We start from the raw sequence: 26,666 nt of genomic DNA, 5'->3' as shown, positions 1-26,666 counted from the left end.
ACAGCACTAACTGCCTCCAGTATTGGTCAGTAGTCAAATTATTCATCATAATGAACCATTCTCCTCCCAGGCTATATATTTAATGGGCTTTCCAGGGTGACCTTGTACAGTCCACACAAAGACAAAGGGAAACACCCCTCCCTCTCCTCTCCCTCACTTCTCTCCTCTTTAACAATCAAGGAAAGAGAGGAAAACCAAAACAACTCAGTGAGATTTTATAGACTCAATCTCCCTCTCCCAGAGAGAGCTGTTCCCACGGTGACAGGATGGAATGCCTGGAGGACAATACCATTTTAGTACATAGCGCGGGTGGGGGGATTCGGGTGGTGAATGGTAGAACCAAAGCCTGAGGTCCAGCATGAGATAAAGAAGGATTAGACAGAGTTTCTGTCATTAAAGAAAGGAAGCTGTGGGCTGCTGTTGGAGTCAACCATTTCAAACGTTTCTTTGAAAGTTGTTCTATTTGGCTCCCAGAGCAAATATAGCCTTATGACATCATTGTCTAATCCTTCTTCATCTGTTATAGCCTGAGGTAAGGAGTAGTACATCATTTCAGAACACAGCCACAGGACTCTACACTGATGTATATTCCCAAGGAGCTTTAGTGGGGTGGAGGATTAAGTAGAAGTTACCCCTAAACACCCATACAGGGTCACCGCCCTAATGGTTAAGATTTGGATTGGGGGAGTGAGGGTAATCTGATCCTAGACCTGTGTTGGAGGGCAAATTCTACCTTGATTGTCGATGGGATAGTGTGAATGGGATAGTGCCTGGGGTGAGAACCATGAGCACCTCTACCTATTTATGTAATCATGACCAATCTCCCCTCTTGAGGGCCTGTAAAAACATGACCGTGCACATGTGCGTGCGCGTGTGTGTGAGTGAGTGATTGGGAGTGTCCTAAACCCCTCTACGCTACATTCCCACACACAGAGTAGTGGAAGAATGAGAGAATGAGATACTCACGTTTTATGAATTGTTTGGATGGCTGACCCTCTGTGAGCTATAACAGAGGTCAAATACACCTTATCTATGGCTTTCTCCAGGGTGGGACCTTCTCATAGACACCGTTGGAGGCATGAAGACAGATGAAAACGTGAAATCGACTAAATTAATGTTACTGTGTGAATTAAATTGTCATGTTTGGATTGTTTCAAGAGTTCATAAAGAGATGCACATTTTAATATGTTTTATTTGGTTCGTCTAAGAGCAGCATTGACACTGGGGTGCGCTCCTACCATTTGAATTCAGTTGATTAGATTAGAACCTGGCTGTGTTTTCCTGTCTTTTGTTTTTACTAGCAAAGTGCAAAGAAATGTTTGTGCAGGTTTTGGGTGAGTTTCTGCTTGAATTTGTTTAAAAGGACAATGAATTTGTTCATACCTTGAGAACTTGTTACCAAGCTATCGTGTGTATCAGACACATAGTTTTTTCTCTTAGAGATGATTCTGAACTGAAGACGTGTATCCACGTTAAGTATTAACCTATTGGTGATAGTCGTTTACTCTGAGCAGTCTGTAATGTATCATGTAGTTCGTTAAGTCTTAACCTATTGGTGATAGTCATTTACTCTGAGCAGTCTGTAATGTATCATGTAGTTCGTGAGTGTTTGAGTGTTAATTCTTTCATGACTAATTATATTAGTTGAACTGAGCAAATACATTCCTCGTTTTACAGAGTAGTTCTTTGATTGACTATACATTCCTCATTTAGCAGGTCTATTGGTAGACGTCATATACACTACATGTGCTTGGGTACCACCTTGACATCTCTGATCTGCTGGCCTCAATAAATGAATGCTAGAACATTGGTTGCCAGGATTAGCTATTTGTATCTCCTAATAATTGCATAAGATGCAAGTTAGACACATGTTCATTATAGCCATACTAAGTGGTGATGAGAGGCTAACTACCTTGACTAGATCCTCTAGAGACATGGCCTGTTGCATTTATTCAATTATTCACATAATATTGGAGTCAGATTGATAAATGTAGTTTATAGATATAAAATAGTGACCCGTCCTCAGACGATGGGGATTTCTACACCCCTACACAGCAGTCCCCCTAAGCAGCATGATTCATTAGGCAGGGTAGGGCCCATCGTTCGAGGGTCACTGTCATTCATAGAAAGGTCAGAGTTACTAAATCATCTACTGGATGGGCTGTAAGTTGCACAGCAGATTGTATTATAGTAGAATACATTAACTTACAAGTGTCCCTGCTATTGGACAGTTTAAGGATATCTGTATCTCTGCCCTGTCTTGCTATAGCAAGGCTTCACAGTCACCTAAAACAGAACCATGCCTCTCTATCTCAGAGATGATGTCCTAGTTGATGGAGGTATCAGCCCAGGACATGAATCACTGCTCTGCCACTGGGTTATAATCATTCAGGGAGCTACAAATCTCCATCCGTGTGTGTGTTGTGTGTGTGCTTGTGTCTGTGTGCGTGTTGTGTGTTCAACAGGGTGGTTGATGATATTGCTTTATGATTACAGTGTTTCAACAAGCTCACAAAGCATGGCTCGCCCAGCCAAAACAACACAGATACATATTTAATTCAGCCAGATAAAGAGAGGGAGGGAGAAAGATAAAGCACAACACAGGCAGAGGGAAAGAGAGAGGAGAGAGAGCACGACAGGGGCCGAGGGAGGGAGAGAGAGAGAGCACGACAGGGGCCGAGGGAGGGAGAGAGAGAGCGAGGCCGAGAGAGGGAGAGAGAGAGAGAGCACGACAGGGGCCGAGGGAGGGAGAGAGCACGAGAGGCCGAGAGAGGGAGAGAGTGAGAGCACGACAGGGGGCCGAAGGAGGGAGAGAGAGAGAGCATGACAGGGGCGAGGGAGGGAGAGAGAGACAAACTAATAACAACGGGGTCAGTAGACAACAGATCTCTGTCTCCTGATCCACTCTCCAATATCTCTACCCCAATAACCCAAACACAGGGGCCACTACAATCACAGTGACTAGACTTCCACCGTGAGAGACACGACCGGTGATGTTGTCTGTGTGTGTGTATAAAGGTATAACACCAATACTCACAGCGATGAGGATCTGTGTTCCACTGTGTAGGACCTCTATGTACTGGTACTCCATGAGACAGCCCATGACAGAGATGTAGGACTGGCTGTCCACGGTGCCCACCCCTGGCTGGGTCATCTCTCTCCTCACACACCCTGGACCGTGTTCACTCCACCACGAGTGGTGAGCCGAGATGTTAAACGTCAGCAGGTCACTGTCCTGTAACAAGAGGTTGAATACACACATTCAACACATGTTGAATACACACATTAACACGTAACAAAATATGCACAGACAAACACGCACACATTTGTAAATAGACAAACACACACATGGACCTACACAAACACACACACAAACGTCAATCAATACCCCAATACAGCAGTCTAACCCCACAGCTGCCCCGCAGTCAGAAGGTCTAACTGAGAAGCTCCCTTTCAACACTGTTATTGTTATTCACTCACAGACCCTAAGGCCCGAATCAACCCTCCACATGACTCGATCCAAGGTTAATTCACAGGGAGGGATCACTGTTGGGGTGTGTGTGTGTGTGTGTATATATGTACTATCGTTACAGGGTTTGAATGAGTCAGGAGGTGTGTGTGTACGTAGGTGCATAGCGGATTTGGTTGGGGCCAGAATAAGATTCAGTGTGTGTGTGTGTGTGTGTGTGTGTGTGTGTGTGTGTGTGTGTGTGTGTGTCGTCCATTAGCTGTCTACCCTCCTGGCCAATATATTCAGTGTTGGGAGGGCAGGCTGGCTCCATCTGTTGTGTTGCAGCCCAGCCCCAGCCCCCAGCAGCTGGTCTCTACATGCCTCATTATACGAGCCGAGAACAGGCTGAGCTGGGGCCCACCACACACTCACACCCACCTCTGTCCCCAAACAACCACAGATCCAACTATTTTGGCCATGAATATTCATTTTCACAGATCAATGTAGATCCCCATCACTGAGTGAGTCCATCTGGGTGTGACGAAGAGACAGAGAGCTGATCAACAGAGGACAGGGAGGCAATGGACAAAGGAGAGGAGTGGAGGAGGAGGGGTCAGGCCAGGGTGCGACAGGAAAGAAGGAAGAGAGAAAAGGAGGGAGGGGATAGAATAGGAAGAGCGTGGAGGAGGACAAATGTAGGCTGAATGAGACAAGGACAAAGAGAATAGATGGAGAGAGGAAAATAGAAGTAGACAGAGGGGAGAAAAGAGAAGAGGAGTTTGGAGGGGGAAGAGTAAAGGATGGATTAAGTGATGGATGTGGAGGTGACAGCACACACATACTGTACCTTTCTTTGTCCAGATGAACAACTCATCTGCTAAAAGAACCCCTGGGAGAGCAGTGGAGATATGGAGAAACCCCACTGGATGGTGCAAAGTGCAGTCATAGTGTGTGTGTGTGTGTGTGTGTGTGTGTGTGTGTGTGTGTGTGTGTGTGTGTGTGTGTGTGTGTGTGTGTGTGTGTGTGTGTGTGTGTGTGTGTGTGTGTGTGTGTGCGTGTGTGTGTGTGTGTGTGTGTGTGCGTGTGTGTGTGTGTGTGTGTGTGTGTGCGTGTGTGTGCTTAGAAGGGAGGGGTGATGGGTTTCAGTGGGTGAAACAGACAGCTTGATCCTTGGAGAGAGATGGGTCAGTATAGTGTGTGTGAGATCTCTATATAGTGAAGATGACTGAAGTATACAAAGGAAAATCGAACCACTCTTTCACATCTTCTGGCATGTTTTATTACAACGTCGTTACCTCTCAGCAGTGTGAGCTTTGGCACAATAAAATCTAAGACACTAACTGGCTAAATATTTGGGTATACCAGACAAAGACACACTCATGCACACACACAGACTGTCCATAGGCCATAAGATTGGGAGTAGGCATATTAGAATGTGGCAGAGTGTTTTCGTTGTTAGCCCTCTTATTGGATGAGGAGCTGATTTAACCCCTCATAGCCTGACTGTTACTCCACATGAGACAGATAGGACACCCGAGGTTAACCCTGGACATGGCTGGGACAGTGTCATGAGAACTAGAGCAAATATAGCGGACTAGTATCAGCAGCATGAAAACAGAATGAGTTTATCTCTCTCTCTCTCTCTCTCTCTCTCTCTCTACAGATATGATCAACCAGTCTCAGCACTCAGATCACACTTTCAAACTGGGAGTAGAAAGGGAAATTACCATAATCCCAAACGGAACACTCTGTCGGCACGGAAACAGAGACTCAGGAGACCTGTCAGGGTATGTGTGTGTGTGTGTGGTAGCGGGGCATCTTCCTGAGGCTGAGCCCTCTACTCTCTGAACCCTGACACTGAGAATCTTGGAATATGTTTTCCACCACCTGGCTCCCACCTCCCTAGGATGACCACATGTTTTATTCAATGTCACATAAATATATAGACATACCGTATCTCAAAATGGTGGAAGATACACACAAGTCATGGGAGCTCCAAGATGGAGGTAGTTGCCTTGTAGTTGCCCTGTAGTGTAGTTGACCTGTAGTGTAGTTGACCAGTAGTGTAGTTGACCTGTAGTGTAGTTGACCTGCAGTATAGTTGACATGTAGTGTAGTTGACCTGTAGTGTAGTTGACCTGTAGTATAGTTGACATGTAGTGTAGTTGACCTGCAGTATAGTTGACCTGTAGTGTAGTTGACCTGTAGTGTAGTTGACATGTAGTGTAGTTGACCTGCGGTATAGTTGACCTGTAGTGTAGTTGCCCTGTAGTGTAGTTGACCTGCAGTATAGTTGACCTGTAGTGTAGTTGACCTGCAGTATAGTTGACCTGTAGTGTAGTTGACCTGCAGTATAGTTGACCTGTAGTGTAGTTGCCCTGTAGTGTAGTTGACCTGTAGTGTAGTTGACCTGTAGTGTAGTTGACCTGCAGTATAGTTGACCTGTAGTGTAGTTGACCTGTAGTATAGTTGACCTGTAGTATAGTTGACCTGCAGTGTAGTTGACCTGTAGTGGAGTTGACCTGTAGTATAGTTGACCTGCAGTATAGTTGACCTGTAGTATAGTTGACCTGTAGTATAGTTGACCTGCAGTATAGTTGACCTGTAGTGTAGTTGACCTGTAGTGTAGTTGACCTGCAGTGTAGTTGACCTGTAGTGTAGTTGACCTGTATTGTAGTTGACCTGTATTGTAGTTGACCTGCAGTATAGTTGACCTGTAGTGTAGTTGACCTGTATTGTAGTTGACCTGTAGTATAGTTGACCTGTAGTGTAGTTGACCTGTAGTGTGGTTGACCAGTAGTATATTTGACCAGTAGTTGACCTGTAGTGTAATTGACATGTAGTGTAGTTGACCTGTAGTGTAGTTGACCAGTGGCGTAGTTGACCTGTAATGTAATTGACCTGTAGTGTAGTTGACATGTAGTGTAGTTGACATGTATTGTAGTTGACCTGTAGTGTAGTTGACCTGTATTGTAGTTGACCTGTAGTATAGTTGACCTGTAGTGTAGTTGACCTGTAGAGTAGTTGACCTGTAGTGTAGTTGACCTGTAGTATAGTTGACCTGTAGTGTAGTTGACCTGTAGTATATTTGACCAGTAGTTGACCTGTAGTGTAATTGACATGTAGTGTAGTTGACATGTAGTGTAGTTGACCTGTAGTGTAGTTGACCTGTAGCGTAGTTGACCTGTAGCGTAGTTGACCTGTGGTGTAGTTGACCTGCAGTATATTTGACCAGTAGTTGACCTGTAGTGTAATTGACATGTAGTGTAGTTGACATGTAGTGTAGTTGACCAGTGGCGTAGTTGACCTGTAGTGTAATTGACCTGTAGTGTAGTTGACATGTAGTGTAGTTGACATGTAGTGTAGTTGACCAGTGGTGTAGTTGACCAGTACTGTAGTTGACCTATAGTGTAGTTGACATGTAGTGTAGTTGACCAGTAGTTGACCTGTAGTGTAATTGACATGTAGTGTAGTTGACATGTAGTGTAGTTGACCTGTAGTGTAGTTGACCTGTAGCGTAGTTGACCTGTAGCGTAGTTGACCTGTGGTGTAGTTGACCTGTGGTGTAGTTGACATGTAGTGTAGTTGACCTGTAGTGTAGTTGACCTGTAGCGTAGTTGACCTGTGGTGTAGTTGACCTGTAGTATATTTGACCAGTAGTTGACCTGTAGTGTAATTGACATGTAGTGTAGTTGACATGTAGTGTAGTTGACATGTAGTGTAGTTGACCAGTGGCGTAGTTGACCTGTAGTGTAATTGACCTGTAGTGTAGTTGACATGTAGTGTAGTTGACATGTAGTGTAGTTGACCAGTGGTGTAGTTGACCAGTACTGTAGATGACCTGTAGTGTAGTTGACCTGTAGTGTAGTTGACCGGTACTGTAGTTGACCTGTAGTGTAGTTGACCTGTAGTATAGTTGACCTGTAGTGTAATTGACCTGTAGTGTAGTTGACCTGTAGTATATTTGACCAGTAGTTGACCTATAGTGTAATTGACATGTAGTGTAGTTGACATGTAGTGTAGTTGACCTGTAGTGTAGTTGACCTGTAGTTGACCTGTAGTGTAATTGACATGTAGTGTAGTTGACATGTAGTGTAGTTGACCAGTGGCGTAGTTGACCTGTAGTGTAATTGACCTGTAGTGTAGTTGACCTGTAGTGTAGTTGACATGTAGTGTAGTTGACCAGTGGTGTAGTTGACCAGTACTGTAGTTGACCTATAGTGTAGTTGACCTATAGTGTAGTTGACCAGTAGTGTAGTTGACCAGTACTGTAGTTGACCTGTAGTGTAGTTGACATGTAGTGTAGTTGACCAGTAGTTGACCTGTAGTGTAATTGACATGTAGTGTAGTTGACATGTAGTGTAGTTGACCTGTAGTGTAGTTGACCTGTAGCGTAGTTGACCTGTGGTGTAGTTGACCTGTAGTGTAGTTGACCTGTAGCGTAGTTGACCTGTAGCGTAGTTGACCTGTGGTGTAGTTGACCTGTAGTATATTTGACCAGTAGTTGACCTGTAGTGTAATTGACATGTAGTGTAGTTGACATGTTGATGTAGTGTAGTTGACCTGTAGTGTAGTTGACCAGATAGTTGACCTGTAGTGTAGTTGACCTGTAGTGTAGTTGACATGTAGTGTAGTTGACCTGTAGTGTAGTTGACCTGTAGCGTAGTTGACCTGTAGCGTAGTTGACCTGTGGTGTAGTTGACCTGCAGTATATTTGACCAGTAGTTGACCTGTAGTGTAATTGACATGTAGTGTAGTTGACATGTAGTGTAGTTGACCAGTGGCGTAGTTGACCTGTAGTGTAATTGACCTGTAGTGTAGTTGACATGTAGTGTAGTTGACATGTAGTGTAGTTGACCAGTGGTGTAGTTGACCAGTACTGTAGTTGACCTATAGTGTAGTTGACATGTAGTGTAGTTGACCAGTAGTTGACCTGTAGTGTAATTGACATGTAGTGTAGTTGACATGTAGTGTAGTTGACCTGTAGTGTAGTTGACCTGTAGCGTAGTTGACCTGTGGTGTAGTTGACCTGTGGTGTAGTTGACATGTAGTGTAGTTGACCTGTAGTGTAGTTGACCTGTAGCGTAGTTGACCTGTGGTGTAGTTGACCTGTAGTATATTTGACCAGTAGTTGACCTGTAGTGTAATTGACATGTAGTGTAGTTGACATGTAGTGTAGTTGACATGTAGTGTAGTTGACCAGTGGCGTAGTTGACCTGTAGTGTAATTGACCTGTAGTGTAGTTGACATGTAGTGTAGTTGACATGTAGTGTAGTTGACCAGTGGTGTAGTTGACCAGTACTGTAGATGACCTGTAGTGTAGTTGACCTGTAGTGTAGTTGACCGGTACTGTAGTTGACCTGTAGTGTAGTTGACCTGTAGTATAGTTGACCTGTAGTGTAATTGACCTGTAGTGTAGTTGACCTGTAGTATATTTGACCAGTAGTTGACCTATAGTGTAATTGACATGTAGTGTAGTTGACATGTAGTGTAGTTGACCTGTAGTGTAGTTGACCTGTAGTTGACCTGTAGTGTAATTGACATGTAGTGTAGTTGACATGTAGTGTAGTTGACCAGTGGCGTAGTTGACCTGTAGTGTAATTGACCTGTAGTGTAGTTGACATGTAGTGTAGTTGACATGTAGTGTAGTTGACCAGTGGTGTAGTTGACCAGTACTGTAGTTGACCTATAGTGTAGTTGACCTATAGTGTAGTTGACCAGTAGTGTAGTTGACCAGTACTGTAGTTGACCTGTAGTGTAGTTGACATGTAGTGTAGTTGACCAGTAGTTGACCTGTAGTGTAATTGACATGTAGTGTAGTTGACATGTAGTGTAGTTGACCTGTAGTGTAGTTGACCTGTAGCGTAGTTGACCTGTGGTGTAGTTGACCTGTAGTGTAGTTGACCTGTAGCGTAGTTGACCTGTAGCGTAGTTGACCTGTGGTGTAGTTGACCTGTAGTATATTTGACCAGTAGTTGACCTGTAGTGTAATTGACATGTAGTGTAGTTGACATGTAGTGTAGTTGACATGTAGTGTAGTTGACCAGTGGCGTAGTTGACCTGTAGTGTAATTGACCTGTAGTGTAGTTGACATGTAGTGTAGTTGACATGTAGTGTAGTTGACCAGTGGTGTAGTTGACCAGTACTGTAGTTGACCTGTAGTGTAGTTGACCTGTAGTGTAGTTGACCGGTACTGTAGTTGACCTGTAGTGTAGTTGACATGTAGTGTAGTTGACCTGTAGTTGACCTGTAGTGTAGTTGACCTGTAGTGTAGTTGACCAGTACTGTAGTTGACCTGTAGTGTAGATGACCTGTAGTGTAGTTGACCAGTAGTGTAGTTGACATGTAGTGTAGTTGACCTGTAGTGTAGTTGACCTGTAGCGTAGTTGACCTGTGGTGTAGTTGACCTGTAGTATATTTGACCAGTAGTTGACCTGTAGTGTAATTGACATGTAGTGTAGTTGACATGTAGTGTAGTTGACATGTAGTGTAGTTGACCAGTGGCGTAGTTGACCTGTAGTGTAATTGACCTGTAGTGTAGTTGACATGTAGTGTAATTGACATGTAGTGTAGTTGACCAGTGGGGTAGTTGACCAGTACTGTAGTTGACCTGTAGTGTAGTTGACCAGTACTGTAGTTGACCTGTAGTGTAGTTGACATGTAGTGTAGTTGACCTGTAGTGTAGTTGACCTGTAGTGTAGTTGACCAGTACTGTATTTGACCTGTAGTGTAGTTGACCTGTAGTGTAGTTGACCAGTAGTGTAGTTGACCTGTAGTGTAGTTGACCTGTAGTGTAGTTGACCTGTAGTGTAGTTGACATGTAATTGACCTGTGAGTCAGAGAGAATAGGGCCTACCTTGGTTAAGTCTCCCACATCCAGGTAGTAACAAATGATGAAGACATTCCAGGCCACCCAGAGAGCCATCCACACTGTGTACTGTATAGGACACAAACACAACACCGGTTAACCACATATTAACTACATGCATGGTGGAATATATACACACTTACAGACACATGGGTTGATAAAACATCAGAACACATCATACATTGAAATAAGTCAGAACAGAAATGAAAGATCCCTGTGTGAATGGTGTTATGGAACACACTCTACACTGCACTTCACCGTTCATTGATTCATGTGTAATACCCCCTCTGGCCTTCATGCTAAAGCTGCTGTAAGTCCATTAAGACTTGAAAGAGTTGGGTTTTAAACCAGCTGAGGGTTTAATGGAGGGGCATAAACAGGGCGAAGATATCATTCAATTAAAAGTGTTTACAAAGGGTCTATGTTACAAACAACAAACTAAAGAAAGTCGCACACTCCATATATAAACTCCCAGTAATATATTGGGTATTTACCAACGTTTTGGCATCACTGTGCCTTCTTCAGGGTGATGTCATGAATACTTGAACCAGGTTATGTAGACAAACAGTGCAATTAGTGCAACCAATGACAATAGTGAGGGGTGTGTCATAATGATTAAGTTAATTAGAATGAATTTGTGAAACTTAAAAAAAAATACTGTTTATGGCATATTAAATATATTAGGCTATTGTTATCATATATAAACATAATTGAATATTGTATATACTATTAGCATCAACATACATTATTGTATCATTGTTTGGTATTTCATTTCATATTTGTTCCATGTAATCTTTTGGTTCAACCTTAATGTATAATGAGCATCATCAACAGGGGGACATATTAGGTGTACGCTAATAAACTGTAGAAAGAATATATCCATTTAAAAGAGAGAATTGTTCATAAGAAGGGCTTGAAATCAAAGTCAATATTCAGACCACTAGGGGTCAATGTTTTTAGACAGGATATCCAGTAAGCCTCCCTTCGTAGCAGTAGGATCTCCATGTTACCTCCTCTCCTTGGTAGAGCAACATGCTCAATGCCTGTGTATTTGAGGGAGGAGATTGGATGGTCAGCTTCAACAAAGTGAGCTGCTACTGGATAGTCAATGTTCTAACACCTGATTGAGCTGCGGTGTTCAGCTATGCGTTGTTTTAATTGTCTTTTCGTTTGTCCTACGTAGGCTTTTCCACATGAACAGGTGATGAGATAGATTACTCCCTTGGTCTTGCATGAGATGATCCCCCTAACAAGGATTGTTCGACCTGTATGAGGGTGTCTGAAGAAGGATGTTTTTATTGTGCTGTTGCACATGAGCCACATTTGTAGTTCCCATTTAGGATAGGTGTCAAGAGTGTCTGAGTGGGCTCAGGGGATATGTCAGATCTCACCAAACTATCTCCAGGATTGCGACCACCCTTATAGACCACCAGTGGTGGCTCCTTGAAGAGTTGTGAGATTTTTTTGTCTGATTGCAGAATATGCCAACGCTTTTTCAGGATTGCTTTCATTTTCTCCAAATCCTTGGTGTACTTAGTGCAAAAGACGGTTGCGTTGTTTTTCTTCTTTGGTTGAGTTTTTAGTAATTCCTCTCTTGGTTTTTGAGATTTTCATCATTGCAGCATCAAGAGTTTTGTTCTTGTAGCCTCTCATTTTGAATTTATCTGTCATTCTTTTAGCATTGCTGTCAAAATCTGTCTGGTTGTCACAGATTAGTTGAACCCTGCATAACTGGCTATATAACTGACCATTATTGTGGGGAAGGGGATGCATACTATCCACACATAGCAGGGTATTGCGGTCTGTGGGCTTTGTGTATAAGTCTGTGTGTAATGCATCATTCTCTTTGATAATCCATAAGTCCAGGTAGTTTATTTTTCTCTCATCAGTCTGCATGGTGAATTTGAGTTATTCAGACCTCTCATTTAGTAGAGTTTGGAATTTGGAGTTCCTGCTCACTTCCTTCCCAGAGCACAAAGACATCCTCTTGCGAAAGTATTCACCCCCCTTGGCATTTTTCCTATTTTGTTGCCTTACAACCTGGAATTAAAATATATTTTTTGGGGGTTTGTATCATTTGATTTACACAACATGCCTACCACTTTGAAGATGCAAAATATTTTTTATTGTGAAACAAACAAGAAATAAGACAAAAAACTGAAAATAACATAACTATTCACCCCCCTAAGTCAATAGTTTGTAGAGCCACCTTTTGCAGCAATTACAGCTACAAGTCTCTTGGGGTATGCCTCTATAAACTTGGCACATCTAGCCACTGGGATTTTTGCCCATTCTTCAAGGCAAAACTGCTCCAACTCCTTCAAGTTGGATGGGTTCAATCAATCTTTAAGTCATACCACAGATTCTCAGTTGGATTGAGGTCTGGGCTTTGACTAGGCCATTCCAAGACATTTAAATGTTTCCCCTTAAACCACTCGAGTGTTGCTTTAGCAGTATGCTTAGGGTCATTGTCCTGCTGGAAAGTGAACCTCCGCCCCAGTCTCAAATCTCTGGAAGACTGAAACAGGTTTCCCTCAAGAATTTCCATGTATTTAGCGCCATCCATCATTCCTTCAATTCTGACCAGTTTGCCAGTCCCTGCCGATGAAAAACATCCCCATAGCATGATGCTGCCACCACCATGCTTCACGGTGGGGATGGTGTTCTCGGGGTGAAGGGAGGTATTGGGTTTGTGCCGGACATAGTATTTTCCTTGATGGCCAAAAAGCTCAATTTTAGTCTCATCTGACCAGAGTACCTTCTTCCATATGTTTGGGGAGTCTCCCACATGCTATTTGGTGAACACCAAACATGTTTGCTTATTTGTTTCTTTAAGCAATGGCTTTTTTTCTGGCCACTCTTCCGTAAAGCTCAGCTCTGTGGAGTGTACGGCTTAAAGTGGTCCTATGGATAGATACTCCAATCTCCGCTTTGCAGCTCCTTCAGGGTTATTTTTGGTCTCCTTGTTGCCTCTCTGATTAATGCCCTCCTTGCCTGGTCCGTGAGTTTTGGTGGGCGGCCCTCTCTCTTGACAGATTTGTTGTGGTGCCATATTCTTTACATTTTTTAATAATGGATTTAAATGGTGCTCTGTGGGATGTTCAACATTTCTGATATGTTTTTATAACCCAACCCTGATCTGTACTTCTCCACAACTTTGTCCCTGACCTGTTTAGAGAGCTCCTTGATCTTCATGGTGCCGCTTGCTTGGTGGTGCCCCTTGTTAGTGGTGTTGCAGACTCTGGAGCCTTTCAGAACAGGTGTATATATACTGAGATCATGTGACAGATCATGTGACACTTAGATTGCACACAGATGGACTTTATTTAACTAATTATGTGACTTCTGAAGGTAATTGGTTGCACCAGATCTTATTAAGGGGCTTCATAGAAAAGGGGGTATGCACATATGCATGCACCACTTTTCCGATTGATAGTTTTTAGAACTTTTTGAAACAAGTAATTTTTTTCATTTCACTTCACCAATTTGGACGATTTTGTGTATGTCCATTACATGAAATACAAATACAAATCCATTTAAATTACAGGTTGTAATGCAACAAAATTTAAAAAATGCCAAGGGGGATGAATACTTTTGCAAGGCACTGTATCTCTTCCATAGGAGTATTTTAGAAAGTAAGGGGTGTGTCTCTGTTTTATAAAGATGTGCTTCCTCAAATTGTCCCACATACAGGTTTGCATAGTTGGGGGAAAAGGGGGAGCCCATGGCTACACTCAAAGTCTGACTCAAAGACAAAGTAGTTATTGGATAGTACCAGTTCCGTAAGTTGTAAGATGCAATCTTTGGATGGAGCACGGGTAGAGTCTGAAGGAAGTGTTGCAGCACCTGCAAGCCTCCAGTGTGTGGGATGTTAGTGTACAAGCTCTCCACATCAAAAGTGGCCATCAGGGTGCCCTCTGCTATCCTTCCTAAGCTCGCTATCAATGAGACCACGTGACTAGTGTCTTTGACATAAAATGGGAGATTCTCATCCATCGGTTTGATGGGGTAATCCAGAAATGTTTAAATGTTGGATGTCACAGAGGCGATTGCTGCTACAATGGGTCTATCTGGAGGAGACACTTGTTTGTGTAATTTAGTGACTGTATAGAAAGTTGACGGTAATTTCTGGACTCTGTACCCACCTGCCTGACCATTCTGCCTGCCTTGACCACGAGCCTGTCTGCCACTCTGTACCCACCTGCCTGACCATTCTCCCTGCCTTGACCACGAGCCTGTCTGCCACTCTGTACCCACCTGCCTGACCATTCTGCCTGCCTTGACCACGAGCCTGTCTGCCACTCTGTACCCACCTGCCTGACCATTCTCCCTGCCTTGACCACGAGCCTGTCTGCCACTCTGTACCCACCTGCCTGACCATTCTCCCTGCCTTGACCACGAGCCTGTTTGCCACTGTACCCACCTGCCTGACCATTCTGCCTGCCTTGACCACGAGCATGTCTGCCACTCTGTACCCACCTGCCTGACCATTCTGCCTGCCTTGACCACGAGCCTGTCTGCCACTCTGTACCCACCTGCCTGACCATTCTGCCTGCCTTGACCACGAGAGAACTTACCCTCCCTACTCATCCTAACATAAAGGCAGTAGAGAACTTACCCTCCCTACTCATCCTAACATAAAGACAGTAGAGAACTTACCCTCCCTACTCATCCTAACATAAAGACAGTAGAGAACTTACCCTCCCTACTCATCCTAACATAAAGACAGAGAGAACTTACCCTCCCTACTCATCCTAACATAAAGACAGTAGAGAACTTACCCTCCCTACTCATCCTAACATAAAGACAGAGAACTTACCCTCCCTACTCATCCTAACATAAAGACAGTAGAGAACTTACCCTCCCTACTCATCCTAACATAAAGACAGAGAACTTACCCTCCCTACTCATCCTAACATAAAGACAGTAGAGAACTTACCCTCCCTACTCATCCTAACATAAAGACAGAGAACTTACCCTCCCTACTCATCCTAACATAAAGACAGTAGAGAACTTACCCTCCCTACTCATCCTAACATAAAGACAGAGAACTTACCCTCCCTACTCATCCTAACATAAAGACAGTAGAGAACGTACCCTCCCTACTCATCCTAACATAAAGACAGAGAACTTACCCTCCCTACTCATCCTAACATAAAGACAGAGAACTTACCCTCCCTACTCATCCTAACATAAAGACAGTAGAGAACTTACCCTCCCTACTCATCCTAACATAAAGACAGAGAACTTACCCTCCCTACTCATCCTAACATAAAGACAGTAGAGAACGTACCCTCCCTACTCATCCTAACATAAAGACAGTAGAGAACTTACCCTCCCTACTCATCCTAACATAAAGACAGTAGAGAACTTACCCTCCCTACTCATCCTAACATAAAGACAGTAGAGAACGTACCCTCCCTACTCATCCTAACATAAAGACAGTAGAGAACGTACCCTCCCTACTCATCCTAACATAAAAACAGTAGAGAACTTACCCTCCCTACTCATCCTAACATAAAGACAGTAGAGAACGTACCCTCCCTACTCATCCTAACATAAAGACAGTAGAGAACTTACCCTCCCTACTCATCCTAACATAAAGACAGTAGAGAACATACCCTCCCTACTCATCCTAACATAAAGACAGAGAACTTACCCTCCCTACTCATCCTAACATAAAGACAGTAGAGAACTTACCCTCCCTACTCATCCTAACATAAAGACAGAGAACTTACCCTCCCTACTCATCCTAACATAAAGACAGTAGAGAACTTACCCTCCCTACTCATCCTAACATAAAGACAGAGCACTTACCCTCCCTACTCATCCTAACATAAAGACAGTAGAGAACGTACCCTCCCTACTCATCCTAACATAAAGACAGTAGAGAACGTACCCTCCCTACAGACATGTAAGATGTTGAGTCACCAAATCCCTTCCCTTCTTTTTTCAAGAACGCTGACACACAAGTATTCTTCCCTCTATCTGCTCTCCCTTCTCTTTTCATCCTCCCTCCTTTTTCCTAAGAAAGCTGACATTATTATTTCCTTCTCATCCCTGTATCCTCTCTTGCATTTGGTTATTCTCCTCCCTCTGACCTCTCACACATTCCTTCCAATCTGTCTTTTCTCTCTCCCTTGCCCTTTGACTTCCTTTCCACATTAAAAACCCAAATTGAGCTTTGCTAAAATATTTTTTATGTCTTTGTGAATCTTTTATAGTTTCTTAACTTTAACCATCCGATTTTAAGGAGTATTTATGTCTGTAATAAACCCTTTTGTGGGGGAAACTCATTCTGATTGACTGGGCCTGGCTCCCCAGTGGGTGGGCCTTTGCCCTCCTAGGCCCACCCATGGCTGCACCCTTCTCCACTCTTGAAATCCATAGATTAGGGCCTAATACATTTATTTCAATTGACTGATTTCCTTATATGAACTGTTACTCAGTAAAATATTTTAAATTGTTGCATTTAGATTTTTGTTCAGTATAGAACATTAGTGATCTTCAATCTAGAACCTTCTAGGACATTCCATTGTATTTTTCAAACCTGGTCCTGCAGTGCTACAAGACGGCCAGGCTTTTGTTCTTGGCTAGTACTAACACACTTCATTCAACTAATCAAGAGGTGTTGTAACCCCCCCCCCCCCACCCATAACACCTCAGATTTAACCAAATCCTCAATCCAGCTGGATTTTTGTTGAGGTTGGCTTTAGGGTGCACTCTGAGTGTGAAATGAATGGAAGTTGACTAATTAATTAACCTGTTAGGGCTAGGGGGCAGTATTGACACAGCCGGATAAAAAACGTACCCGATTTAATCTGGTTACTACTCCTGCCCAGTAACTAGAATATGCATATAAGTATTGGCTTTGGATAGAAAACACCCTAAAGTTTCTAAAACTGTTTGAATGGTGTCTGTGAGTATAACAGAACTCAAATGGCAGGCCAAAACCTGAGAAGATTCCATGCAGGAAGTGGCCTGTCTGACAAGTAGTGTTTCATCTGGGCTCTTTTTATTGAAGACTGAGGATCTTTGCAATAACGTGACACTTTCTACGGCTCCCATAGGCTCTCAGAGCCCGGGAAAAAGCTGAATGATATCGAGGCAGGCTCTGGCTGAAACACTTTATCGCTTTTGGCAAGTGGCCACTCAGAGTACTATGGGCTTAGGCGCGTGCCCGCGTCGACCGAATGCTTTCTTTTCTTTTGTCTGTTTACCTAAACGCAGATTCCCGGTCTGAATATTATCGCTTTTTTATGAGAAAAATGGCATAAAAATTGATTTTAAACAGCGGTTGACATGCTTCGAAGTACAATAATGGAATATTTAAAAAAAAATTGTCACGAATTGCGCCATGCTCGTCACCCTTATTTACCCTTTCGGATAGTGTCTTGAACGCACGAACAAAACGCCGCTGTTTGGATATAACAATGGATTATTTTGAACCAAACCAACATTTGTTATTGAAGTAGAAGTCCTGGGAGTGCATTCTGACGAAGACAGCAAAGGTAATAACATTTTTCTTATAGTAAATCTGACTTTGATGAGTGCTAAACTTGCTGGGTGTCTAAATAGCTAGCCCTGTGATGCCGGGCTATCTACTGAGAATATTGCAAAATGTGCTTTCACCGAAAAGCTATTTTAAAATCGGACATATCGAGTGCATAGAGGAGTTCTGTATCTATTATTCTTAAAATAATTGTTCTGCTTTTTGTGAACGTTTATTGTGAGTAATTTAGTAAATTCACAGGCAGTGTTCGGTGGGAATGCTAGTCACATGCTAGTCACATGCTAATGTAAAAAGCTGGTTTTTGATATAAATATGAACTTGATTGAACAAAACATGCATGTATTGTATAACATAATGTCCTAGGGTTGTCATCTGATGAAGATCATCAAAGGTTAGTGCTACATTTAGCTGTGGTTTGGGTTTATGTGACATTATATGCTAGCTTGAAAAATGGGTGTCTGATTATTTCTGGCTGGGTACTCTGCTGACATAATCTAATGTTTTTGCTTTCGATGTAAAGCCTTTTTGAAATCGGACAGTGTGGTTAGATTAACGAGAGTCTTATCTTTAAAATGGTGTAAAATAGTCATATGTTTGAAAAATTGAAGCGTCCCACCTAGCCCATAGAGGTTAAATGTACTTACTGATAGATTAATAGATTAAGACGACAAACAATGTGTTCAGGGAGAGGGCTCTTGGAAGTTTGAATAAACAGATAAATGGTTCAATACAATTTGGGCTGACACGTGTTTGTGTGTACATATATGTGTGTGTGTATGTGCGTGTTTGTACTCACCACTACAATGTAGCGTGGTCGGTATTGTATGGTGCCGAAGAGGCCGAGGATGACAATGATGATGTGGAAGAAGTTGGCCAGGATGGGCGCCCACTGGTACCCCAGGAAGTCAAACACCTGTCTCTCCAATGCCACCAACTGCAGAGAGAGAGGGGAAAAGGGAGAGAGGGGAAAAGGGAGTGGGGGAAGGGAGAGAGGAGGGAAGAGAGAGAGAGGGAGGAAGAGAGAGGGGAAGGGAGAGAAGGGAAGAGAGGGTTAGAAAGACTGAACTTGGGGGATGAAGGTACATTACATCCAAATTAGCAAGGAATCTCCAAAGTACAATATAGGCAAGGTCCATTACCCAACCAACCACAATGTACAACAGTATCCTAAAATCCAACGTGACACATCCATCCACATCAAAATGAAAGAATGCATCAGTGTAGTCATCCATTCAGCATTTAATCAGTCTTATTTCCACCCAGCCCTGAATCACTGAATGTCACTGTGAGATGTGGCCTCAGAACACAGTACTCCTCCAGCTGAGACTCTTAATTGTCCAGAGGGACACAGATCTACACAAATACAGCTTTCATCCAGCTAACACAAACCCTTAGGGCCAACTCCCTGCACACACATACACTACATGACCAACAGTATGTGGACGCCTGTTCGTCGAACATTTCATTCCAAAATCATGGGCATTAACCTGTTAGGGCTAGGGGGGCAGTATTGACACGGCTGGATAAAAAACATACCCGATTTAATCTGGTTACCACTCCTACCCAGTAACTAGAATATGCATATACTTATTACATATGGATAGAAAACACCCTAAATTTTCTAAAACTGTTTGAATGGTGTCTGTGAGTATAACAGAACTCAAATGGCAGGTCAAAACCTGAGAGATTTCTTGAACTTCTTTTCCATATCTATCATTTACTAAGGATCTCTGCTCTAACGTGACACTTCCCACGTCGTCCATAGGCGCTCAGAGCCCGGGAAAAAACAGAATGTCGTCATTCCAGCCCCAGGCTGAAACACATTATCGCCTTTCTCAAGTGGCCGATCAAGGGACACTGGGCTTATGCGCGTGACCCCGACCGCCCCCGCCTTTGGGATTTTTTCCTCTGTTTGCCGAAAAGGAGATTCCCTGTCGGAATATTATCGGTTTTCTACGAGAAAAATGTCGTAAAAATTGATTTTAAACAGCGGTTGACATGCTTCGAAGTACGGTAATGGAATATTTAGAATTTTATTGTCACGAATTGCGCCATGCGCGCGACACTTCTTTACTATTTCGGATAGTGTCTGGAACGCACGAACAAAACGCCGCTATTCGGATATAACGATGGATTATTTTGGACCAAACCAACATTTGTTATTGAAGTAGCAGTCCTGGGTGTGCATTCTGACGAAGACAACAAAAGGTAATCAAACTTTTATAATAGTAAATATGATTATGGTGAGTGCTAAACTTGCCGGGTGTCTAAATAGCGAGCCCGTGATGCCTGGGCTATGTACTTAGAATATTGCAAAATGTGCTTTCACCAAAAAGCTATTTTAAAATCAGACATATCGAGTGCATAGAGGAGGTCTGTATCTATAATTCTTAAAATAATTGTTATGCTTTTTGTGAACGTTTATCGTGAGTAATTTAGTAAAATGTTAGCGAATTCCCGGAAGTTTGCGGGGGTATGCTAGTTCTGAACGTCACATGCTAATGTAAAAAGCTGGTTTTTGATATAAATATGAACTTGATTGAACAAAACATGCATGTATTGTATAACATAATGTCCTAGGGTTGTCATCTGATGAAGATCATCAAAGGTGAGTGCTGCATTTAGCTGTCTTCTGGGTTTTGGTGACATTATATGCTGGCTTGAAAAATGGGTGTCTGATTATTTCTGGCTTGGTACTCTGCTGACATAATCTAATGTTTTGCTTTCGTTGTAAAGCCTTTTTGAAATCGGACAGTGTGGTTAGATTAACGAGAGTCTTGTCTTTAAATGGCTGTAAAATAGTCATATGTTTGAGAAATTGAAGTAATAGGATTTTTAAGGTTTTGAAAATCGCGCCAAGCTTCCCACCTAGCCCATAGAGGTTAATGCTATGACAGCCGCCACTCTTCTGGGAAGGCTTTCCACTAGATGTTGGAACTTTGCTGCGGGGACCAGCTTCCATTCAACCACAAGAGCATAAGTGAGGTCGGGCACTGATGTTGGGCGATTAGACCTGGCTCGCCATCTGCGTTCCAATTCATCCCAAAGGTGTTCAATGGGTTGAGGTCAGGGCTCTGAGCAGGCCAGTCATGTTCTTCCACACCGATCTCAACAAAACATTTCTGTGTGGACCTCGCTTTGTGCACGGAGCATTGCCATGCTGAAACAGGAAAGGGTCTTCTCAATCAATCAATCAATCAATCAAAAAAAATTGAAGCCATTTTTACATTAGCCGATGTCACAAAGTGCTATACAGAAACCCAGCCTAAAACCCCAAACAGAAAGCAATGCAGATGTAGAAGGGTACTAAAAAATGTCTGCAGAATAGAAAGTACCCAAGAACACATTGCCCTCCCATCATTCCTAAATGGAAGAAGTTTGGAACCACCAAGACTCTTAGAGCTGGCCGCCCGGCCAAACTGAGCAATTGGGGGAGAAGAGCCTTGGTCAGGGAGGTGAACAAAGCACCCGATTTTCACTCTGACAGAGCTCCAGAGTTCCTCTGTGGAGATGGGAGAACCTTCCAGAAGGACAACCATCTCTGCAGCACTGCACCAATCAGGCCTTTATGGTAGAGTGGCCAGACAGAAGCCATTCCTCAGTAAAAGCCTAATGACAGCCGGCTTGGAGTTTTCCAAAAGGCACCTAAAGACTCTCAGACCATGAGAAACAAGTCTGGTCTTATGAAACCAAGATTTAACTCTTTGGCCTGAATCCAAAGCATCATATCTGGAGGGAACCTGGCACCATCCCTACGGTGAAGCATGGTGGTGGCAGTATCATGTTGTGGGGATGTTTTTCAGCGGCAGGGACTGGGAGACTAGTCAGAATCGAGGGAAAGGTGAATGGAGCAAAGTACAGAGAGATCCTTGATGAAAAACTGCTCCAGAGCCCTCTCCAAACTATTGCCACAAGGTTGGAAGCACAGAATCATCTAGAATGTAATTAATTGTATGCTGTAGCGTTAAGATTTTTCCCTTCACTGGGACCAAAGGGCCTAACCTGAACCATGTCCAGAGTCCAATGGCGGCGAGCTTTACACCACTCCAGCCGAGGCTTGGCATTGCGCATGATGATCTTAGGCTTGAGTGCGGCTGCTCGGCCATGGAAACCCATTTCATGAAGCTCCCGGTGAACAGTTATTGTGCTGACGTTGTTTCCAGAGGCAGTTTGGAACTCGGTGGTGAGTGTTGCAACCAAGAACAGACGATTTTTACACGCTACACGTTTCAGCACTCAGCGGTCCCGTTCTGTGAGCTTGTGTGGCCTACCACTTCGCGGCTACCACGTTGAAAGTCACTGAGCTCTTCAGTAAGGCCATTTTACTGCCAATGTTTGTCTATGGAGATTGTATGGCTGTGTGCTTGATTTTATACACCTTTCAGCCGAATCCACATACTTTTGTATATATAGTGTAGCTGCACCAACACACAGTCTCAGCTCTAACACTTATAGCCAGAGTGCTTGGAGTCGGTGTAAGTTATGAGAGAAAAGGCATTTAGTGAAATAAACAATGACAGATTCAAAGGAAAGAACAAGGTTTTCCAAACTTCCTGCCAGGAGCCTCCAGGTCAGTAATGGGAGTGTTATGGGAGAACAGGGCCTTTTGTAATAACACCTCACCACTGATCCAGGGCAATTATTATTAAACAACAAATTCAAAAATGCTCAACACACACACACACACACACACACACACACACACACACACACACACACACACACACACACACAAATGACTATAAGCCCCCCACAATAAAAGGAGAAAAACACATTCTGCCTCCCCTCCAGACTGCCAGTGCTTTGCCAATAAAAAAACAAGTAAGTTTCACCTTTTAGACGGCGAGTCCCTATATGCATCAACTCCATAGTGTTCTGGGGGAACCACAGGAGGAATGGAGTATGGCACAGGTGTTTCATTATAATTCTGTCACTAGGGAGCAGTGTGTGTGTGTGTGTGCCTGTGGCGACAGTGTGTTTGCGGCGTGTGTCGACATGCCAGCGCCAGCCAACCACGCCATGATGGATGAGGGTGAGAGGAATCCTGTCGCCGTGACGATGACAGACACACACACATTCACAGACAATATCGCTGTTGTTAATGACATGGAAATGTTAACATGGGCCTTGTGAAGCAGGTTCGGGTGTGACAGGAGGAGAAAGACGGAGAGAATGAGATGGTGCAAGGCAATCAAATGCTCCTTGAAAATTACAAATAAAATCTTCATACAAAACTTGGATGGGCCATGTGTGGTGGATATGGTTTCTTCCCTGGGCTATGTGTGGTGGATGTGGTTTCTTCCCTGGGCTATGTGTGGTGGATTTGGTTTCTTCCCCGGACCATGTGTGGTGGATGTGGTTTCTTCCCCGAACCATGTGTGGTGGATGGGGTTTCTTCCCCGGACCATGTGTGGTGGATGTGGTTTCTTCCCCGGACCATGTGTGGTGGATGTGGTTTCTTCCCCGGACCATGTGTGGTGGATGTGGTTTCTTCCCCGGACCATGTGTGGTGGATGTGGTTTCTTCCCCGGACCATGTGTGGTGGATGTGGTTTCTTCCCCGGACCATGTGTGGTGGATATGGTTTCTTCCCCGAACCATGTGTGGTGGATGTGGTTTCTTCCCCGGACCATGTGTGGTGGATGTGGTTTCTTCCCCGGACCATGTGTGGTGGATGTGATTTCTTCCCTGGGCTATGTGTGGTGGATGTAGTTTCTTCCCCGGACCATGTGTGGTGGATGTGATTTCTTCCCTGGGCTATGTGTGGTGGATGTAGTTTCTTCCCTGGGCTATGTGTGGTGGATGTGGTTTCTTCCCCGGACCATGTGTGGTGGATGTGGTTTCTTCCCCGGACCATGTGTGGTGGATGTGGTTTCTTCCCCGGACCATGTGTGGTGGATGTGGTTTCTTCCCCGGACCATGTGTGGTGGATGTGATTTCTTCCCTGGGCTATGTGTGGTGGATGTAGTTTCTTCACCGGACCATGTGTGGTGGATGTGATTTCTTCCCTGGGCTATGTGTGGTGGATGTAGTTTCTTCCCTGGGCTATGTGTGGTGGATGTGGTTTCTTCCCCGGACCATGTGTGGTGGATGTGGTTTCTTCCCCGGACCATGTGTGGTGGATGGGGTTTCTTCCCCGGACCATGTGTGGTGGATGGGGTTTCTTCCCTGGGCTATGTGTGGTGGATGTAGTTTCTTCCCTGGGCTATGTGTGGTGGATGTGATTTCTTCCCCGGACCATGTGTGGTGGATGTGATTTCTTCCCTGGGCTATGTGTGGTGGATGTAGTTTCTTCCCTGGGCTATGTGTGGTGGATGTGGTTTCTTCCCCGGACCATGTGTGGTGGATGGGGTTTCTTCCCCGGACCATGTGTGGTGGATGGGGTTTCTTCCCCGGACCATGTGTGGTGGATGGGGTTTCTTCCCTGGGCTATGTGTGGTGGATGTAGTTTCTTCCCTGGGCTATGTGTGGTGGATGTAGTTTCTTCCCTGGGCTATGTGTGGTGGATGTGGTTTCTTCCTGGGCCGTGTGTGGTGGATTGTGTTTTTGATTCTGCGGCTGAATCACTTGCGTGTGTGAATATGTGTGTCTCGATAACAATCTTTCTCAGAAAGCAGAAACAGCTTTAACAATGGAAAACAAATTGTAACAGACATCCTGTATGAATCACATCTCACCTTTCCTCTTTAAAAACACCCCTCTGTTTTCCGGGTGAGTCAAAGCTCCTGGCATAGTGTGTGTGTGTGTGTGTGTGTGTGTGTGTGTGTGTGTGTGTGTGTGTGTGTGTGTGTGTGTGTGTGTGTGTGTGTGTGTGTGTGTGTGTGTGTGTGTGTTGCTGTGTGAATCAAATAAATTATTCTACCCTGACAAACACGTGATTTATACGAACCTGGACGGTCCCCATGACCTGGACGGTCCCCCCAGCAGAGTGTATGTGTGTGTCGGGGGTGACCTTTTTATCTCACAGAAGTTTTATTGAGGTCATTGTTTGTAGAAAAGGTCACGTCACCTGGTGTTGCAGCTAAAGTATAAATCCCATTCTACTATCAACAGACACACAGGGGAGAGAGAGGAGATCTTTTCAGGGGTTTGGTTCAGTTGCTATTAGAAAAAGTGCTAGGCCTAGGCTATATCAAAGAAAGTTGATCTGCTTCTCTCTGCTTCTTCCCTGTATCAGTAATACCCCTATCTATGTCACAGCTTCCTGTTCTTAACACATCTCAGTGTGTGTTGATGGGTTGTTATCTCCAACACTCATACCCTAATGACTTAGTTATCAGACCAGGAAGAGATCAAACGTCTTTCCTCTTACACACGTGATCTTCTCATCACGGTCTTATCCGTGTCCCATTCTCTCTCCTCCTTGACTGTGATGTTTAGGAGGCAAGGGCTTTGGGATGATTGAAATGGTTTTAGTCTTTGATGTGCTCCAAACGTCTTGTGACAATGACGGGAAAGATCAAACTCCGTTACAAAGCTGTGTGTGTATATAGAGAGAAAGGAGAGGAGGGAGATGGATAGATAGAGAGAGAGAGCGAGAGCGAGAGTAGAGAAAGATTGTGATTTATGATATCTGTTTATGATGAGGTATCGTGTAGCAGTACAGGTGATTAATTGAAGTTTAGCTGTCAGGGATTGTTTTATGGAAGAGAAGAGAGAGCGAGAGAGAGAGAGAGAGAGAGAGAGAGAGAGAGAGAGAGAGAAAAAAAGCGAGCTAGAAGGAGAGACCAGAGAAAGAGAGCGAAAGAATTTCCAAAAAACAGATTAAACTAGAATGCTATTTGGCCCTAAACACAGAGTACACAGTGGCAGAATACCTGAACACTGTGACTGACCCAAAATTAAGGAAATCTTTGAATTTGTACAAACTCAGTGAGCATAGACATTGTCAGCGAATGCTAGGAGTGGTGGTAGGAGTCAGGCGCAGAGAGCAGAGGTAAGGAAAAAATGTATTTATTCCTTAAATACAAAAAACGGTCGACGCCAACACAACCGGCGTGAAATGCGAAGTGCCCAATTACAACGGGTCCACAGTACGCATATAAAATAACACAAGTAGATCGCCAGCACATCCAACAACCAAAACACTCTGATGAAAATAATCCCGCACAAACCTGGGCGGGCTAAACAGGCTTAAATAACCATAAATCAAGAGACACAAATAAGGAACAGGTGCAAACAATAAGACATACCTAACGAAAAGGAAAAAAGGATCAGCGGCGGCTAGTAGGCCGGCGACAACGACCGCCGAGCGCCGCCCGAGCAGGCAGGGGAGCCACCTTCGGAGGGATTCGTGACAGCCATGCTATTGAGAAAGGCCACCGTAGGCAGACCTGGCTCTCAAGAGAAGACAGGCTATGTGCACACTGCCCACAAAATGAGGTGGAAACCGGGCTGCACTTCCTAACCTCCTGCCAAATGTATGACCATATTAGAGACACATATTTCCCTCAGATTACACAGACCCACAAAGAATTTGAAAAAACAAATCCAATCCATCTACTGGGTGAAATACCACAGTGTGACATCACAGCAGAAAGATTTGTGACCTGTTGCCACAAGAACAGAGCAACCAGTGAAGAACAAACACAATTGTAAAAACAAAACATATTTATGTTTTTATTTATATATTTATTTATTTATATATTAAACACATATTTATTATCCCTTTTGTACTTTAACTATTTGCACATCATTACAACACTGTAAATAGACATAATATGACATTTGGAAAATCTTTATTCTTTTGGAACTTTTGTAAGTGTAATGTTTACTGTTCATTTTGTATTGTTTATTATCTATTTCACGTGCTTTGGCAATTTAAACATATGTTTC

The 26,666-nt window shown here is 43.7% G+C and overlaps 1 protein-coding gene across 5 annotated transcripts in view; it reads right to left on the bottom strand.

Annotated features, from left to right (window-relative positions):
* The window catches only part of nkain4 (sodium/potassium transporting ATPase interacting 4), a 138,327-nt gene that overhangs the window by 68,374 nt on the left and 43,287 nt on the right, over positions 1-26,666 (bottom strand). For all 5 annotated transcript variants that reach the window (XM_014134738.2, XM_014134737.2, XM_014134736.2 and 2 more), the window contains exons 2-4: positions 18,629-18,766; positions 10,308-10,388; positions 3,038-3,235 (exon numbers count right to left, since the gene is read on the bottom strand). In XM_014134738.2, coding sequence (XP_013990213.1) covers positions 3,038-3,235; positions 10,308-10,388; positions 18,629-18,766 — 417 coding nt within the window. The remainder of the gene's footprint in view (positions 1-3,037; positions 3,236-10,307; positions 10,389-18,628; positions 18,767-26,666) is intronic.

The sequence above is a fragment of the Salmo salar genome, chromosome ssa13 (assembly GCF_905237065.1).
Source record: "Salmo salar chromosome ssa13, Ssal_v3.1, whole genome shotgun sequence".
NCBI lineage: Eukaryota > Metazoa > Chordata > Actinopteri > Salmoniformes > Salmonidae > Salmo > Salmo salar.
The sequence above is the reverse complement of the archived record's forward strand: the minus strand, read 5'-3'. Positions and strand labels throughout refer to the sequence as shown.